At 40.6% G+C, this 20546-nt stretch overlaps 1 protein-coding gene across 2 annotated transcripts in view; it reads right to left on the reverse strand.

Annotated features, from left to right (window-relative positions):
* Positions 1-20546, reverse strand: part of sws (patatin like phospholipase domain containing sws) — a 162428-nt gene that overhangs the window by 111787 nt on the left and 30095 nt on the right. For both annotated transcript variants that reach the window (XM_068353670.1, XM_068353669.1), the window contains exons 3-5: positions 17013-17133; positions 5956-6050; positions 2317-2516 (exon numbers count right to left, since the gene is read on the reverse strand). In XM_068353670.1, coding sequence (XP_068209771.1) covers positions 2317-2516; positions 5956-6050; positions 17013-17133 — 416 coding nt within the window. The remainder of the gene's footprint in view (positions 1-2316; positions 2517-5955; positions 6051-17012; positions 17134-20546) is intronic.

Genomic DNA, 20546 nt, shown 5'->3' on the forward strand with positions numbered 1-20546 from the left:
TTGCCTTGATATTTTGGTCAAACTCTGTCCCCAATCCTGAGTTACATTAGTGGATCTTTCATTCTACTGAAGACCTTTCCCTTTTGAAAGCATTATCAGTTGTTTAACAGAATTGTCACGTTTTGGGGGTATATGAAAATTTAAAATTTCTTGGCTCTAAAGTAACATTCACCAACACAAACCACTGAATTAAGCTTTTACAAGGGTCTAGAAACTAGTTATACTAATGGCATCACCTCATATATCCGAAATGCACGAGTCTCAACAAACCCACAAACAAAGGTAAGATTTTTGTCTCGAGCTGAATCAGAAATGGAGACATCACACAAAAAAAAAAATGTCCAGAGACAAATCCCAGAAGAAAACTGATACTACTTTAAGACAAGATAAAGGAAACATGGTGTCAAAGAGCCAAGGTCCATCCATATACCAAGGCACTTCCCCAAATTTTGGGGGGTAGCCGACACCAACAATGAAACAAAACAAAAAGGGGACCTCTACTCTCTATGTTCCTTCAGCCTAATCAGGGACTCAACCGAGTTCAGCTGGTACTGCTAGGGTGCCACAGCCCAACCTCCCACATTTCCACCACAGATAGCTTCATAATGCTGAATCCCCTACTGCTGCTACCTCCACGGTCATCTAAGGCACCGGAGGAAGCAGCAGGGCCTACTGGAACTGCGTCACAATCGCTCGCCATTCATTCCTATTTCTAGCACGCTCTCTTGCCTCTCTCACATCTATCCTCCTATCACCCAGAGCTTACTTCACACCATCCATCCACCCAAACCTTGGCCTTCCTCTAGTACTTCTCCCATCAACTCTTGCATTCATCACTTTCTTTAGCAGACAACCATTTTCCATTCTCTCTACATGGCCAAACCACCTCAACACATTCATATCTACTCTAGCCGCTAACTCATTTCTTACACCCGTTCTCTCCCTCACCACTTCGTTCCTAACCCTATCTACTCGAGATACACCAGCCATACTCCTTAGACACTTCATCTCAAACACATTCAATTTCTGTCTCTCCATCACTTTCATTCCCCACAACTCCGATCCATACATCACAGTTGGTACAATCACTTTCTCATATAGAACTCTCTTTACATTCATGCCCAACCCTCTATTTTTTACTACTCCCTTAACTGCCCCCAACACTTTGCAACCTTCATTCACTCTCTGACGTACATCTGCTTCCACTCCACCATTTGCTGCAACAATAGACCCCAAGCACTTAAACTGATCCACCTCCTCAAGTAACTCTCCATTCAACATGACATTCAACCTTGCACCACCTTCCCTTCTCGTACATCTCATAACCTTACTCTTACCCACATTAACTCTCAACTTCCTTCTCTCACACACCCTTCCAAATTCTGTCACTAGTCGGTCAAGCTTCTCTTCTGTGTCTGCAACCAGTACAGTATCATCTGCAAACAACAACTGATTTACCTCCCATTCATGATCATTCTCGTCTACCAGTTTTAATCCTCGTCCAAGCACTCGAGCATTCACCTCTCTCACCACTCCATCAACATACAAGTTAAACAACCACGGCGACATCACACATCCCTGTCTCAGCCCCACTCTCACCGGAAACCAATCACTCACTTCATTCCAGAGCCAAGGTACCTATAGAAAATGGAGTAGAGATTAAGATCCATATGAGTAAAAAAAATCAATACTTTAATATTGCACAACAAAAAGCCAAAAGCTCTTAAACCCTCACAAGCACAAGAAGAGTGCCAAATACTTTACCTAATTCTTTCCTACATTGATAGCACAATGTATGTTACTTTAAAGAAAATTTACCCGTTGTTGCAGCACTTATAATAATTGCATTACACTAATTCATACATAAACCATACACTAATAAAATAGTGTACACAAAGGAAAGACTTACATAATAATCAAAATCTCGCTTATAACTCCAATGCACAAGTGACTTTCAACTACAATATCATTTTATGGTTATTGCTATCATTATTAGTACTGCATTAATAATTTCATTATTATTATGTTCCTATTAATAGCCTAACTGTAATTATCATTATTCTTTTATTGTTATCACTAGCGTATCTTCAACTCTAGTTCGAAAAGCAGAATAATACTAGAACATTGTGGAAAGCACCAGTATGGAAAAGAAACAGGAAAGTCAACAATGATCTACTATAAAAGAGAAATAACAAAAAAAAAACTATAAAAAATACTAAAAGGAAAATTTTTAAAAAATAAATCAGTAACAGATGAATTGTAAAATGAGACTGTCAACCGACTCAGCAAATAAATTCATATTAAAACAAGTCCTACCTAATATTCCTCAGCATAAACACAAATTCTGCAGGTACTCCTGGGTCAAGATGGATTAAATCTTCCTGTAAATACTCAGCAGCTGGTTCAATCACTTCCAGTTGAGGTGACTCCCTCTCATTTTTTCCCAAGAACTGTCTGGCAAGTCTTCTAGCCAGGAGACGTGAAGGCAGCGGACGTGTTGGAATATTGGCCTTCACCTTAAAAAAAAAAAAAAAAAAAAAAAAAATTAAAAAGTAATCTGAGAGTGCAGACCTTCACCTTAAAAAAAAAAGAAAAGAAAAATTAAAAAAGTAATCCGAGAGTGCAGACCTTCACCACAGTAACTTATTTCTTGACCTTTGACCTAGGGCTTTCAAAATTAAATAACTTCCATGTCTCAACATACCAATTCTCATCCCATGTCAGATCCATCTGAATCTTTGAGATCTAAGAGAAACTTTTCCTTTACTACAAAATCCAGATGTGATAGAGCAGAGACATGACAGGACTGAAGGTCTTCCAATCTACTGAATTATATGGAAAATTATCCAAAACCATATAAGCAGTTGAAACTTTCCTTATAAAAGGGTCAACTTATAACCTTCACTGGAAATAGGTAATAGCATTTCAGAATCACCAAAAAAGGTGGCATAACCTAATCAAAACAGTGCTTCAATTCCTATAAAAATCTACAATAATCTATTAGTAACATTAACTTGGTAAATTACATTAAAAAAATTTCTAAGAATAATTCTATCCAAATAAGTGCTAATAATATGACTGTCTTTATATTTCAAAGAATTACAAGTCTGAGATTTCAATTGTGCTTAACAATAACTTTCATATGAAATCCTAAACACATAAATATTTTTACAATGTAGCATTATTATTATTATTATTATTATTATTATTATCATTATCATTAATATTATTATTATTATTTGCTAAGCTACAACCCTAGCTGGAAAAACAAGATGCTATAAGCCCAAGGGCTCCAACAGGGAAAATAGCCCAGTGAGAAAAGGAAACAAGGAAATAAATAAACTAAAAGAGTAATTAACAATTAAAATAAAGTAATTTAAGAATAGTAGCAACACTAAAAAAACAAAAGGAAGAGAAACGAGATAGAAAAGTGTGCCTAAGTGTACCCTCAATCAAGGGAACTATTCCAAGACTGTGGAAAACCATGGTACAGAGGCTGTAACACTATCCAAGACTAAAGAACAATGGTTTGATTTTGGAGTGTCCTTCTCCTAGAAGAGCTGCTTACCATAGTTAAAGAGTCTCTTCTACTCTTATCAAGAGGAATGTAGCCACCGAACAATTACACTTCAGTAGTTAAACCCTTGAGCAAAGAAGAATTGTTTGGTAATCTCAGTGTTGTCAGGAGTATGAAGACAAAATAGAATGGGGAAAGAATAGGCCAGACCATTCAGTGCATTTGTAGGCAAAGGGAAAATAAGCCGTAACCAGAGAGAAGGATCCAATGTAGTACTGTCTGGCCAGTCAAAGGACCCAATAACTTTCTAGAGGTAGTATATCAACGGATGCCTGGTGCCCTGGCCAACCTACTACTGGTGATCTCTGGATGGTGTAGAGGTGGTTCTGCTATAACTCAAGTACAGTAAATGAGTAAGCAGTTCAGAGAGATTTATCATACACCAGTTTTAAACAGAAAAGAATATACACTTCTCGATACTTTTCCTTACTTATCTTCTTATTCTTATTAACAGTAAGCAAATAAGAGACATGAATTTTACTCCTAATAAAGTCAAATTCATCATTATAAAAAGTTGACATACTAATTGCTAGAAAACACACTTGAATATGACTGATAAATAACAGTAAATCTTGAGCATTAATTACTGGGAAAAAAATTAGTGTCACTCCATTTAGAACGCGAACAGCTAATTATAGACAGTAGAAAATGGGAATTGGAACTCATTAATATAATTATCAGGATAAATATTTTATCAAAATTAAACCGGTCCCTAGAACTAGTAAAAAAGGAAAGTGTTAACCCAAAGAGTATTATGAAACAGTATCAATAAAGCATATTCAATAGTAGTTTTCAATAGAAGGAACTAATTTAAGTGTGCAAGGCTCTTAGAGAGGTGATGATAACTGTCATGTGTTGTGTACCATCAGAACCCTTACTGACTAGTAAACTAGAACCATTTGGAAAAACTTGAAGAATTAGACTGGGGTTCAAAACTGGTCAGGTTAGGCTAGAACCTTGGCCATTGTCCAAAGACTCAATGATCATCTTAGATTGAACAAAAGAAGTCATAGACAATAGTAGCTTATAAAGCTCATTGTTCCCTATTGGAAATAATAGGAATTCTCTCAATAAGTTTCACACATCCATAAATATAAATACAGTATATACCAATTTTTAAATGTATGTAAGGTTATATACAGAGCAAATTATAATCCCTAACATCAGAAATGAATACAAAGTAATAATTCACAATAAAAAATTGAAAGTATTGACAAATTACCATGCACTTCAAGTAGTGGGGGCTGGCGTAGAGGACACGAGAGAGGAGGAGGAGGAGGAGGAGGAAGGGGTTACTACTTGGAAGGAGAATCTCCCTCTATGAAAACGTAGGGTAAAATATTGGGAGTTATCTCTTGAACGGCATTCGCTATCATTAACTGGATTATTTCATTTACACTTTATGGACACTTGGCTGTCATTATTTTTATGTTCTTGTACACAATTTTGACAGGCAACTTATCTAGAGAACATTGCCTTTGCCTTTTCTTTAAAATGGCATGAAACTAGGGTGAAAATTACATGAACATGGCATGAACACTTTGTGGGTGGCATATGGACTCTGCTTGACTGATTTTCTGCAGGTCTCATTAGTACTTGGTCCGCAGAATTGAAATTTCATGCTAGTATTCAAAGCTATTGTATTTCATAAACTAGAGTATTACTGAAGTTTTTTTTTCTTTTACGTTTGAAACTTTTAATCTGGTCAGCAACCATATCAACATGTTTTTCAAAAAGGGGAAAGAGTAAGGCTTTCGCATTCCTATTATCTAAATCACAATATTGCCCCAGACACGAGACAAAAAGAATGAGGATTACGATTGCCTAGAAATATCTCCCTTGAATCATCTTCACAGGAATTACTAACAAATCCAGAGGACATGCCTTATAATCACTAACAACTTAAATAGCCCTTTTATACTGCTTTTACATTTTGGAGGAGGTTAAATAGTGAGTCTATCAAGCAAGCACAAGTCAACGAGAAGATTGAAAGAAAGCATGTACATTATACCCACGGGAAGGTTATTGTCATTAACCGCAACTGACTCAATACTGTACTAAAAGCATAAGCCCATTGAAAAGGGAAAAAACAGGAAATTCCTAGTTTGGGAGTTAACTTTGATATAAGACAAGCTTCAAAAGAAAAGAAATATAAACATCAGGGGAGGTTCATAAAATTAATCAATAAAATGTGAGTTAATGTATGCCATTACAAATTTCAAATCTATAGAGCTACATTTACAGTCTAAGGAAGACTATAACAACTTTAATACATTTTGAGTACGTTTTTATCGTTACCTATAATAATATAATGGGTTCTCAAATACTGTACTGTAAAATGCTGTCACCAAGCTGAAAAAACTAGTACTGGACATTACCTTTCGAAGCATTTTTCTACCATAGAAGTAAATCTTGTCTCGTTTTCGGAACCTCGGTCGGGTCCCCACCCCAACGAAGTCCTTAACATCGTCAACTGCAAAAATTAGAAGTGATTAACGTCTCATCAATTGTGCTTAGTCACATCAATCCTATTAAATGACCACCTGATGAAATTCCAAAGACCAAACAGAAACTATTGCTAGTTGTTTAACAGGAGCAGAATATGACCCACAAGTCTGCACAAAAGACAAAACTTAGAAATATAATAGCATAAAGTTTTACATTTCCCTTTAAATAATAAAAATAGGTTGTGTAATATTTGCAAATATTTTTCATAAAAATAACTTTCTTCCCAGGTCCACGCTGCTGGATTTAATTACTTATCTAACTCATCTTAGTTAACACTTACAAACAAGAGAGCCTGTCCAGCTTGTTTGAATCCCCCCCCCCCCCAGGAAGGGGGAGAGAAATCTGGTTTCAGCATCTGCTAAATAGCTTAAACTACTGCTTTACAAATGCCAAAAAGCTATCAAGCCAAAAGACACTGTCAAAAGTTAAAGGTTAATGGTGTCTAGTTTCTGTTCCAATTTCATCTGATGAGGTGTTCCTCAGAACATCAGCTAGGCAAGCCCAACCTCCACTATGGTGCCCCACCACAGCAGTAACCTCCACAGTAAACATCTTAAAACTTACAAGCTGAAGCAAGACTCTATCTGGTCTCTATATGGAGACAAAGTAGTACATTACCACTGTAGTAGCCAGGAGAGTCTGGTATAATCTTCATAGAATAGCTTGCTCCTCGAGTAAATATTGTTAGTATGCTACAAAGGCATTCATTCAAATAATTTGAATCTGACATATAACCTATAAAAAAACCATAGGGGGGAGAGAGAGAGAGAGAGAGAGAAAGAGAGAGAGAGAGAGAGAGAGAGAGAGAGAGAGAGAGAGAGAATCACTAAAAAACAAAAAGAAAGACACCTTTTCTCTAAGTATGAAGAGAGAATATCGATGTGGTTAGCTGAAGCGTCAGAGTTTTGGATGTGTGACTAGGATCAGGGGTTGTTTGAAAAGATTTATGCAGCATGGTAATCTTTATTAGGGCCTTGTACACTTTTACAGCTTCTGTAAATTGGTTATTTTTGGCAGAATAACCGACATTAGAGGTACGTGTACAGCGTAAATTCCAGACCCAACATATTCCAAAGTATGGCATCTACCCCTAAGCCCACAGGATCCTAGACTGATGTGCAGAACACCTCGTTCTTTCTGTTCAGCGAGGAAACAAACACGTACACTGTATTGGGTTCCCTTTACTATTTCCATATTTTATAACACACTGATAGGTGAAGAGAACATTAGTTTGGAAGAATCTGACATTTCCTACTTAGATAGTTACCCTGACATTCACTTTTTCTTTATTAAACTGGGAAGTAGGCAAATTACTCTCTTCCTCATTTCTAGATTTTCCTTGAGACAAAGAGCTTTGTAAACCCCTAACAACTTATGTTTAACATTGACTCTTCGTGAATCCACCGTCTTAACAGATCGTGATAATCTAGTCTCATCTCAAATGTTGCTGGAAAAATTGCAAATGCAACAGATCTAAAATTTTCATAGATGAAGAGATCCCTGTGGAAGACTAGAAGATGAACCCACCATGCTATCAGATTTAATTGATTCTGATATGGAATAATTTAATATATTTCTTGCTGTTCCAATAATGATTGTGGTGTAACTGAAAAGATCTTGTTCTTGATATTAGCTCAAAGATGATTAATTGCTTTTAACCCTGCAAATAACTTCAGAAGCAAACGGACCCTCTCCTTGGATGGAGAAGACTGAAAAGGAACTGAATCTTACATTATCCCAAAATGCTGAATCCTCTTAGATACAGAGATTACAGTACTATACTGACTTCTTGAAATTGACCAGAATTTGCAGATTATTTAATAGTTTGATTAACAAACTCTTGAGGGACCTAACTTTGAGTACCTTGAATCTTCTCTAGGTATGATTCAAACACAAGCCAATTGTCCAGATAAAATAAAACTCTTATCCACAGAAAATGTAACCATCTGGAGACTGGAGCCATCATCCTCCACTTGGACCAAAATTGTCACAAGAATTAGTGTATATTCTCCCTACACACAAACCAAAGGAATTTCCTTGAATAATGCTGAACGGGGATATGAAAGTAGGGATCCGTCGAATCAACAGAGCGCATCTAATTCTCTTTTCTTATACAGTAGCTACTAATACTGTGGAAAGTTTCAATTAAAAATTTGGTCAGATGCATATCATTGACTGGTCTAAAACAACCTGATAATTTCTGAACGAGAAACAATCCACAACTTCTTCCATAACTTGTTTTTTCAGGAGTTTCCGAATGTTCAACAAACATTTAAAGTGCTTTGTCATTTTCCTGGCTTTAATATGGAGATTGTTTCAGAGCTAGCTGGAGACCGTTGTTAAAATTCTTTTATGAGGAGTTTTCAACTTTCAGCCCAAGAATGTGAAGGGTGGTTGAGGAGGCAAGTTAGATTACAGGACTTGAATAACTTTAAAAATGAGTGATTTGGTGGGTTGAAAGTAACCCTAAAACCAAAATGGATGGTTCATTTTCTTCCCTTGGAATGTTCGACCACTTGATCCTATATGGGAGCAAAAGCGGCGACTCCAGCAACTTCCTTACTCTTTCATAAGGAGACGTGAAGACTGATAGGACCTGGCTTGTACATGGAGACATAATCAATCAAATGAAGAAACCCTTCCCCCTGAAGGGGATATCAGTTTGGAATAATACACCTCTATGATGGTCAGTGGGTTAGTATACATTCCACATCCTTCCTCTCATTGAGAGGATGGGGGAGATATTTCTTTAGACATAAAGAATGGAGCTTTGACATGTACAGTAAATTACTACCTTCATGACCAATTCTGGGAGGAGGATCCCAGGTAGAGGGAACCGACAAGGCAGCCACAGCCTCCTGAATACAGGGTCTTCAACAATTTTAGATGCCAAGTTCTTGGAAAGGGAACTCAAATCCTTCTGCCCTCGATGCTTAGAAGAAAAGGAAGCTAAAGCACTAGTAGCCTCCTTCCGTGGAGATTCCGCAGGCCGTAAAGCCTGCAGAGGTTCATCGGGAGCAGCAACTGGCTCCGGGGGCCGAACGGTGGAAGCAGTGTCAACTATCTCGATGGGTGATAGTCGATACTTTTCGACAAACAAGACCTCTCTCTCAGAGATCTGAATACCCTGCACATCCTCAATGGAAGGGTGTCTGCTGAAGGCATTGTAACATGCCCTGGTTTCCTCCATCTCTTGGTTACCTTAATTGGGACAATTGCCAATTGCTCTTACAAGGGTTCAGGCTTGAAATGGCCAGCCTTCAAGTCTAGATATCTCTGATACCTAGACACATGAGCAGGTGACTTGCAAGCAAGAGCTGGCACTGGTACCAACAAAGGAACAGCAGGAGTTGGAGGAGGAATTGGAGCATGAAAGGTAGTTGTCATGCTCCTACGTAGAGGATCCGAGGGTACAATAGGGTTCCTTGAAGACCCCTACACATTCGTACGGATGTTAACGTGTTCGTTCAATCTATGTGGCAATCATGCCGTAATCTGACCGGTCATAGCCTGCATGAAAGGCTTGAAGAGTTCCTGAAACCATGGCGAATCTCTCGCAAATAAGGGAGCAGCCGATTGGGCTCGTGGCTGAGAAACATAAGCCTGATGGGGACAAGTCAAACCCTCCCCAGGCGAACATAATGCCGGACTTACATCAGGCTCCATAGAGACCCGTAGGGATTGAAAGATTATTATGGTGTGATTTACAATGAATTTCTGGCTGAGAGAAATCAGCGTGAACGCTCACCCACTGCTAGGCTAGAACTCAGGAGAGAACTAGCCTGCAGAACTTTAGTTGGGAGAGGAAATGCAGAGGATATTTTGGCCAAGGGTAGGGACTCCCTTCTAACGGCTTAGGACGGGGAAGGGCCGAGACCAACTCCTGTGGAGGTAGATGTGATCCTAGCATCAACACCTCAAACCCCTGTTCATCAGTGGGGGAACCCAAAATCCCTAAGGAAGACCACAGCTGATGCAAGGAAGCCACCGCTGCTTTGCTGAGGGGAAGCAAAGGGTCTTCCTGACCAGAATAAAACTATAAAACCCCCTGCTTAGGAAACTTTTCGGACAATTTACCAGCCCATGCTCAGAAATACCAGAACAAAAGAGACAAAGGTTTATATTTTCATAACAATAATAACTATACCACAGTTCATATTTCACAAACAAAATGATATTTTAATTATAAAATAAATTTTTGAATATACTTACCCGGTGAATATATAGCTGCAACTCTGTTGCTCGACAGACAAACTCTACGGAAAAAACTCGCCAGCGATCGCTACACAGGTTGCGGGTGTGCCCAACAGCGCCATCTGTCGACCAGATACCCAGCTCTTATGTAAACAAAGACTCAATTTTCTCCTCGTCCCACTGCGTCTCTATTGGGGAGGAAGGGAGGGTCATTTAATTTATATATTCACCGGGTAAGTATATTCAAAAATTTATTTGATAATTAAAATATCATTTTTAAATATTTAACTTAGCCGGTGAATATATAGCTGATTCACACCCAGGATGGTGGGTAGAGACCAGTAATATATGTTTACATTTTATGAGCTAAGAGTTTTTTATTTCATTTTAGAAGTTATCAAAATAACAAAAACAAAATAAATAGGTACCTGGTAAGGAAGTTGACTTGAACAATTACTCTGCCTTTTAAGTACGTCTTCCTTACGGAGCCTCGCGATCCTCTTAGGATGCTGATCGACCCCTAGGAGCTGAAGTATCAAGGGTTGCAACCCATACAACAGGACCTCATCAAACCCCTAATCTAGGCGCTCTCAAGAAATGACTTTGACCACCCGCCAAATCAACCAGGATGCGAAAGGCTTCTTAGCCTTCCGGACAACCCATAAAAAAACAACATTTCAAGAGACAGATTAAAAGGATAAGGAATTAGGGAATTGTAGTGGTTGAGCCCTCACCCACTACTGCATTCGCTGCTACGAATGGTCCCAGTGTGTAGCAGTTCTCGTAAAGAGACTGGACATCTTTCAAGTAAAATGACACGAACACTGACTTGCTTCTCCAATAGGTTGCGTCCATTATACTTTGCAGAGATATATTTTGCTTAAAGGCCACGGAAGTTGTTACAGCTCTAACTTCGTGCATCTTCACCTTAAGCAAAGTTCGGTCTTCCTCACTCAGATGTGAATGAGCTTCTCGTATTAACAATCTGATAAAGTCTGACCAAGCATTCTTTGACATAGGCAAGGATGGTTTCTTAACTGAACACCATAAAGCTTCAGATTGGCCTCGTAAAGGTTTAGTACGCTTTAAATAGAACTTAAGAGCTCTAACAGGGCATAAGACTCTTTCTAGTTCATTGCCTACAATCTCCGATAAGCTGGGAATATCGAAAGATTTAGGCCAAGGCCGAGAAGGCAGCTCATTTTTGGCTAGAAAACCAAGTTGCAGCGAACAAGTGGCTTTTTCCGACGAAAATCCGATGTTCTTGCTGAAGGCATGAATCTCACTGACTCTTTTAGCCGAGGCTAAGCATACCAGGAAAAGAGTCTTAAAAGTGAGATCTTTCAGGGAGGCTGATTGTAACGGCTCCAACCTGTCTGACATGAGGAATCTTAGTACCACGTCTAAATTCCATCCAGGGGTAGCCAAACGACGCTCCTTGGTGGTCTCAAAAGACTTAAGGAGGTCTTGCAGATCTTTATGTTTGGAAAGATCTAAGCCTCTATGCCGGAAGACCGATGCCAACATGCTTCTGTAGCCCTTGATAGTGGGAGCTGAAAGGGATCGTCCTTTTCTCAGGTATAAGAGAAAATCAGCTATTTGAGCTACAGAGGTACTGGTCGAGGATACAGAAACTGACTTGCACCAGTCTCGGAAGACTTCCCACTTCGATTGGTAGACTCTAATGGAAGACGCTCTCCTTGTTCTTAGCAATCGCACTGGCTGCTTCCTTCGAAAAGCCTCTAGCTCTCGAGAGTCTTTCGATAGTCTGAAGGCAGTCAGACGAAGAGCGTGGAGGCTTTGGAGTACCTTCTTTACGTGTGGCTGACGTAGAAGGTCTACCCTTAGAGGAAGACTTCTGGGAACGTCTAATAACCATCGAAGTATCTCGGTGAACCATTCTCTTGCGGGCCAGAGGGAAGCAACTAACGTCAACCTTGTCCCTTCGTGAGAGGCGAACTTCTGCAGTACCTTGTTGACAATCTTGAACGGTGGGAATGCGTAGAGATCCAGATGTGACCAATCTAGGAGGAAAGCATCTATATGTATTGCTGCTGGGTCCGGGACTGGAGAGCAATAGATTGGAAGCCTCTTGGCCTCTTGGTCAGCGAGGTTGCAGAGAGATCTATGGATGGTTTACCCCAAGTGGCCCAAAATCTCTTGCACACATCCTTGTGGAGGGTCCATTCGGTTGGAATTACTTGCCCTTTCCGACTGAGACAATCTGCTATGACGTTCAAGTCGCCTTGGATGAACCTCGTTACTAGGGCCAGAGGGAAGCAACTAACGTCAACCTTGTCCCTTCGTGAGAGGCGAACTTCTGCAGTACCTTGTTGACAATCTTGAACGGTGGGAATGCGTAGAGATCCAGATGTGACCAATCTAGGAGGAAAGCATCTATTTGAACTGCTGCTGGGTCCGGGACTGGAGAGCAATAGATTGGAAGCCTCTTGGTCAGCGAGGTTGCAAAGAGATCTATGAATGGTTTTACCCTAAGTGGCCCAAAGTCTCTTGCACACATCCTTGTGGAGGGTCCATTCGGTTGGAATTACTTGCCCTTTCCGACTGAGACAATCTGCTATGACGTTCAAGTCGCCTTGGATGAACCTCGTTACTAGGGAGATGTCTTGACCTTTTGACCAGATGAGCAGGTCCCTTGCGATCTCGTACAACGTCAGTGAGTGGGTACCTCCTTGTTTGGAGATGTACGCCAAGGCCGTGGTGTTGTCCGAGTTAACTTCCACCACTTTGCCTCGAAGGAGAGACTTGAAGCTTTTCAAGGCCAGATGTACTGCCAACAGCTCCTTGCAGTTGATATGCATGCTCCTCTGACTCGAGTTCCACAGTACTGAGCATTCCCGACCGTCTAGTGTCGCGCCCCAGCCCACGTCCGATGCGTCCGAGAAGAGAACGTGGTTGGGAGTCTGAACAGCCAGGGGAAGACCCCTCTTAGGTTGATATTGTCCTTCCACCAAGTCAGACAAGACTTTATCTTTTCGGAAACCGGGATCGAGACCGCTTCTAGCGTCTTGTCCTTTTTCCAGTGAAAAGCTAGATGGTATTGAAGAGGACGGAGGTGTAGTCTTCCTAGTGACACAAATTGTTCCACGGATGACAGCGTCCCTACCAGACTCATCCACAGCCTGACTGAGCAGCGTTCCTTCTTCAGCATCTACTGGATGGATAGCAGGGCTTGATCTATTCTGGGGGCTGATCGTCTTGTTGTTCAGCAACGTCCTCATCAGAGGGTTCCTCATCCGAAAACTGATGAGGAAACGGCAACGGAGTGGGCAACGTCTGGCTCGCTGAGTCCGGTCGCACTGGTGCATGCGTGACGGAGCCGGACGCAACATCATGGAACTGCTGTACAGTCTGTGAACTGTCAACAACCATGGGTGCGCGAGGAAGCACAGCGTCAACCCGAGACTGTCTAGACCGTCTGGGTTGTGCAGTCAACACCCTACCGGGTTGCTGAGGTTGACGCACTGCGTCAAAACAAGTCACCTCTGTTGGTTGTTGAACGTCCTGAACGTCAACAACCACCTCCGAGCGTCGCTTAACGTCAACGTGCGGCTGGCAACCCACACTGGGTCGCATCGGTGGAGGAACCACCTCAACTGGCAGACGCGAGAAGGTTACCTCAGCGTCAACAGGGCGCACAACCGACCGGTTGGAAGGTTGTTGGCCAGAAGGTTCGGCAGCAACCTTCTCCGCATTAAAGTCCTCTATCAAGGACGCAAGCTTGGACTGCATGTCTTGCAGCAAAGCCCATTTAGGGTCTACGGGAGCAGGTGCGGCAACAGACGGGGTTAGCGACTGAGGCGGGTACCGCTTTCCATCCCTGAAAGCCTTGTTTATGCATGACATAATTGTACAGCAAAACTTCAAAGGCTCGAAAACAGCTGTGAAGTTGACCTGTAAAAAACTTGGAGCGTCTCCTGGCCAGGCGCCAGGGAGAGTCTACGAGATTTGAGAAGTCTATCTGGGCAGAGGCATGAACTCCCAAGCCGAGAACTTCTCTCGTGTCATATCAGACTCTCGCTCTATAAGCCAGTTTAAAAGAAGGGAAAGCAAAGGCTGTATCCCCCAAACTCCTCCTGGTGATAAACCAGTCGCCTAGCCAACGTAAAGCTCTCTAGGAGAGCGAGAGAGCACTAGCTTAAAAACCTCAAGGGAATATCAGTAGGAGGGGGAACAGCAACTTCCTCATCTACAGGAACCTTATCCGATAAAAGCTGAGTCTCAAGCAAGGGAGAGACCTACCGTGGTGGCAATGCTTTACAAGCAGAGTCCACACTCACTGGTGCATTAGTAGCGGACCAGAACGCAACGTCATGTAACTGCTTGACAGTCTGTGAACTGTCAACAACTGAACTGTCAACCACAACAGGTGCGTGAGGACGCACAGCGTCCACTCGAGACTGCTTTGACTGCCTAGACTGAGCAGTCAAAACAACTCTAGAATGCGGAGGTTGACGCACAGCGTCAAAACAAGTCAACTCCGATTGTTAGCGAACGTCTTGAACGTCAACAGGAGCATCAGCAAGTGGCCTAACGTCCAAATGCGGCTGAAAATCCACACGAGACCGCATCGAGTGTGGTTCTAAACAACCTGACTGACGTGACTTAGCTACGCCAACGTCAACAGGAAGCACAAAGGAACGTTAGGTTGGCTGAAAGCCAGGATATCGATGAGATAAACGGCTAGACTCAACGGACTAATCGGCAGAATAGTCTTCCATAAGGGAGGCAAGCATATTCTGCATGTCTTGCCATACAACCCATTAAGGATCAACGGAAATGGTTGTGGTAAGAGACGAGGGTAACGTCTGTGACCGCAACCCTTTGCCAACAAAAAAGACTCTCGGAGTCTGTGTTACGCTTTTGTTAGGCGGCGAGCAGTTATCCGATGACTGCATAGGGTCAGAGCTGTCCTAATGGCTGTAACCAGGACGCTGGACCTGTCCTGAAAGGACTGACTTTCGCTTAAGGGTTTCGAAACCTTGTGACAGGTTTCTTATGCGAAAAGCCTTCGGATGACGAGGAGAAAAAACGTCTCTCTCGTCTTATGGTAGGGGAGATCTTGGTAAGATACACCCGATACCATAGAGGGAAACGTCTGTTCGTTGATCAAGGCCTCTTGAACCCATAAGTCGTTCGACATTACTTCTCCCCTGGGCTTGGGAGCTTGCAAGAGGTCCCGGACTAGGTGAACGACAGGCACGAACAGACGAACCCTCGGGCGCAACACTGTAACACTTTGCGCATATCACTTTATCACTTCGATTTTCTGTTTTGCACTTATTTCACTGAAATCGAAACTTTTACTGATTTCTACCTGAAACACGCAATTCTACCCTTCATTAAAAGGTAGTAATTGCGAAATCAGTCGTATAATGCAAGCTCATTAATACCAGCAAAAAACAGAAAACCTATTTTAAGATAAAAAATTCAGTGGCTGGGAAAGAGACTAAACACTAGTTCATATAAACTACGTTTTCAATCTCTCACCGCACATAGCCTGGGGACGAGAATAAAAAACTAAAAACGTTTTATCCTTCCTCCCCGTACAGAAACTAGGGACGAGAGTAACTCGAGAACAACGTTACCCGCTTGAACGGAACGTTTTCTCTCCTCTCTCTCCCTCCGTCTCTATCTCTCTCTCTCTTTCTCTCTTGATTTCGCACCTAAGAGAAGAGCCCAATTATATTTCGTCAAAAAAACATGTTATTTGACTAAAGGAAAAAACTGAAAGGTTTTTCAAATAAAAAGTTCCTTTAAAATAGAATTTAAAACATTTAAGCTAGGAAAGAATGAACAAAACGTCAGAATCGATTTACTCTTACTGCAAAGTGAAACCGTGATACACTCTCTCTCTATCGTAACGATAGAGCGCATGTTGAACGTCCTGAACGTCAACAACTGCGTAGCATAAATAAACTAAACGTTAGTTCATCTTTGAAAACAGTACGAAGACTATCAAAGAAATTCTTTCATAAAATATTACATTTAAAAAGTTTTAAATCCTTAGCTCTTTAAAAGCTATTTACGATATAAAGGGCTCAACGTTGATTAACTTCGGTTTCCAAGTTAGGACCGCCTACTCTCAGGAAAGGTCGCATATAAACAAAACATTAAAATTTATTTTTATATGTTTATAATAAATGGAAAGTTAATCGAAGAGGCCTAATAAAGGCGGAGAGATATAAAATATATAGAGGAAAATCTATAAATAATTTATAACGTGATAAGAAAATTACTAAAAGCCTAAACACACTTCCGTCTAAGGGAAGGGTCGGCCATTTAAAAGTGAAAGAAAGTCTATACTCTCTTTGTCACCATAATTAAATCTATCCAAAACGAGTTCAAGATTTAAGATGAAGATAAAACACCTGCATTGCGAAAGCTCAAAACCAGAATATAGTACTTCACCAATATGATGTGAAAAACTCCAGTTTAGCAACAGCGAGTAAAGTACGTCTTGTCGACACGTCGACAGAGAGAAAATTGAGTCTTTGTTTACATAAGAGCTGGGTATCTGGTCGACAGATGGCGCTGTTGGGCACACCCGCAACCTGTGTAGCGATCGCTGGCGAGTTTTTTCCATAGAGTTTGTCTGTCGAGCAACAGAGTTGCAGCTATATATTCACCGGCTAAGTTAAATATTTAAAACCAAAAATTATTGACAGTAAAAGAAACTCTAAAAACTCATTATCAAATCACAATACTTTACCTTTATTTTTCAGTTCTCGTTTTATCTCATCTGTTAACTCTTTTGGAGATGCTGTGCGTAGTCGACACATCATTAACACAAACCATACAATCAGGATGCATGTTGCCAATATAAAACCAGCCTAGGGGTAAAAAAAAAAAAATTATAAGAAATAAAAGTGAAGAGGCTTGACAGAAACATGGAAGAAGGCAACTGGAAATAGAGATAAAGTAGAAGACTTTAAAGTTTACGCAGTTATGGGCTGAAAGGATGCTCCAAAGAATTTATACTATAGAAATGACTATATATCACTATTATTATTTATACTTTATTGACTTAATATTACAAAAGAAACTTACAAAGGTAAAGATACATCATAAATTGTATACAATAATCTTGCACAAGACAGATTTACTTTAGCGAAAATATTATGTCCACAAAAATATGTAAACAAACAAACAAATTCCGATTAATACCATGGTAATACCACTCCAAATCTATTTATCATCATTAGTTCTTGTAGAAATCCAGGATTTCAAAAGGGATTTTGACGAAGGAAAAATCTATTTCTGGGAAGAGGCCTGTGACGGCCGGTGAAAAGGGTCCTTCTTTACACTTTTCTAATATAAATCTTCCAAATATACTAGAGAAATACATAATTACAAAGATCTATTGGGTTTCCTTCATTCAACAACAAGGCAGCCACAGCCTCCTGAATACTCTTCTGAAGAACTACATTAGGTGCACAAACTGAACTAAACCCACACAGGAGTTGATGATTATGCAGAATTTGCATGACACTATTATGAAGTACACTGCTGTACAATGTTCACGACATTTATAGAGAATCAAGTCAGTTTTAAATATCAACAGCCAATTATAGACATAAACTATCTAATTATCACCACGTAACAACACTAGTGTGAGTACAGCTTGGGGCCGAGACTTATTTGCCTCATGCATGTAACAATCTGCTTTTAACTTAACCCTTTTAACCCCAAAGGATGTACTGTACTGGTACGTTTCACAAAAGCCATCCCTTTACCCCCATGGACGTACCGGTACGTCCTTGCAAAAAAATGCTATAAAATTTTCTTTTTTCATATTTTTGATAATTTTTTGAGAAGATTCAGGCATTTTCCAAGAGAATGTGACCAACCTGACCTCTCTAAGAAGAAAAATTAAGGCTGTTAGAGCAATTTAAAAAAAATATACTGCAAAATGTTCTGGGAAAAAAATAACCCCCTGGGGGTTAAGGGTTGGAAATTTCCAAATAGCCTGGGGGTAAAAGGGTTAAAATGATGATGATTATAATAATGATGACTACTAACTATATCCTTCATGCTTCTGCCAAATTTCACGTCATACCAACACTGAATGGTTGCTTATTACCAATAAGCACTTAACTATGATTAATAATCCACCTCCTACCTCTGCCAAGCTAAACTATTCATCATTTGCATTTTAAGATTAATTACCCTAGTCATGTTGTATCTTAACCCTTTTACCCCCAGGCTCTTTGGATATTTCCAACCCTTAACCCCCAGGGGGTTTTTTCCCAGCACATTTTGCAGTATATTATTTTTTAAATTGCTCTAACAGCCTTAATTTTTGTCATAGAGAGGTCAGGTTGGTCTCATTCTCTTGGAAAATGCCTGATTTTTTTCAAAAAATTATCAAAAATATGAAAAAATGTTATTTTGATAATAAAATAAATTTTTGAATATACTTACCCGGTGATTATATAGCTGCAACTCTGTTGCCCGACAGACAACTCTACGGTAAAAACTCGCCAGCGATCGCTACACAGGTTGCGGGTGTGCCCAACAGCGCCATCTGTCGTCCAGATACCCAGTACTCAATGTAAACAAAGACTCAATTTTCTCCTCGTCCCACTGCGTCTCTATTGGGGAGGAAGGGAGGGTCCTTTAATTTATAATCACCGGGTAAGTATATTCAAAAATTTATTTTATTATCAAAATAACATTTTTCAATATTTAACTTAGCCGGTGATTATATAGCTGATTCACACCCAGGGGGGTGGGTAGAGACCAGCAATATATGTTTACACTTTTATGAGCTAAGAGTTTTTATTTCATTTTAGAAGTTATCAAAATAACAAAAAAAAAATAAATAGGTACCTGGTAAGGAAGTCGACTTGAACAATTACTCTGCCTTTTAAGTACGTCTTCCTTACGGAGCCTCGTGATCCTCTTAGGATGCTGATCGACCCCTAGGATCTGAAGTATCAAGGGTTGCAACCCATACAACAGGACCTCATCAAAACCCCTAATCTAGGCGCTCTCAAGAAATGACTTTGACCACCCGCCAAATCAACCAGGATGCGAAAGGCTTCTTAGCCTTCCGGACAACCCATAAAAAAACAACATTTCAAGAGACAGATTAAAAGGATAAGGAATTAGGGAATTGTAGTGGTTGAGCCCTCTCCCACTACTGCACTCGCTGCTACGAATGGTCCCAGTGTGTAGCAGTTCTTGTAAAGAGACTGGACATCTTTCAAGTAAAATGACACGAACACTGACTTGCTTCTCCAATAGGTTGCGTCCATTATACTTTGCAGAGATATATTTTGCTTAAAGGCCACGGAAGTTGTTACAGCTCTAACTTCGTGCGTCTTCACCTTAAGCAAAGTTCGGTCTTCCTCACTCAGATGTGAATGAGCTTCTCGTATTAACAATCTGATAAAGTCTGACCAAGCATTCTATGACATAGGCAAGGATGGTTTCTTAACTGAACACCATAAAGCTTCAGATTGGCCTTGTAAAGGTTTAGTACGCTTTAAATAGAACTTAAGAGCTCTAACAGGGCATAAGACTCTTTCTAGTTCATTGCCTACGATCTCCGATAAGCTGGGGATATCGAAAGATTTAGGCCAAGGCCGAGAAGGCAGCTCATTTTTGGCTAGAAAACCAAGTTGTAGCGAACAAGTGGCTTTTTCTGACGAAAATCCGATGTTCTTGCTGAAGGCATGAATCTCACTGACTCTTTTAGCCGAGGCTAAGCATACCAGGAAAAGAGTCTTAAGAGTGAGATCTTTCAGGGAGGCTGATTGTAACGGCTCCAACCTGTCTGACATGAAGAATCTTAGGACCACGTCTAAATTCCATCCAGGGGTAGCCAAACGACGCTCCTTGGTGGTCTCAAAAGACTTAAGGAGGTCTTGCAGATCTTTATGTTTGGAAAGATCTAAGCCTCTATGCCGGAAGACCGATGCCAACATGCTTCTGTAGCCCTTGATAGTGGGAGCTGAAAGGGATCGTCCTTTTCTCAGGTATAAGAGAAAAACAGCTATTTGAGCTACAGAGGTACTGGTCGAGGATACAGAAACTGACTTGCACCAGTCTCGGAAGACTTCCCACTTCGATTGGTAGACTCTAATGGAAGACGCTCTCCTTGCTCTAGCAATCGCACTGGCTGCTTCCTTCGAAAAACCTCTAGCTCTAAAGAGTCTTTCGAAAGTCTGAAGGCAGTCAGACGAAGAGCGTGGAGGCTTTGGAGTACCTTCTTTACGTGTGGCTGACGTAGAAGGTCTAC

Source organism: Palaemon carinicauda, chromosome 30 (genome assembly GCF_036898095.1).
Source record: "Palaemon carinicauda isolate YSFRI2023 chromosome 30, ASM3689809v2, whole genome shotgun sequence".
In the NCBI taxonomy this organism is placed as follows: domain Eukaryota; kingdom Metazoa; phylum Arthropoda; class Malacostraca; order Decapoda; family Palaemonidae; genus Palaemon; species Palaemon carinicauda.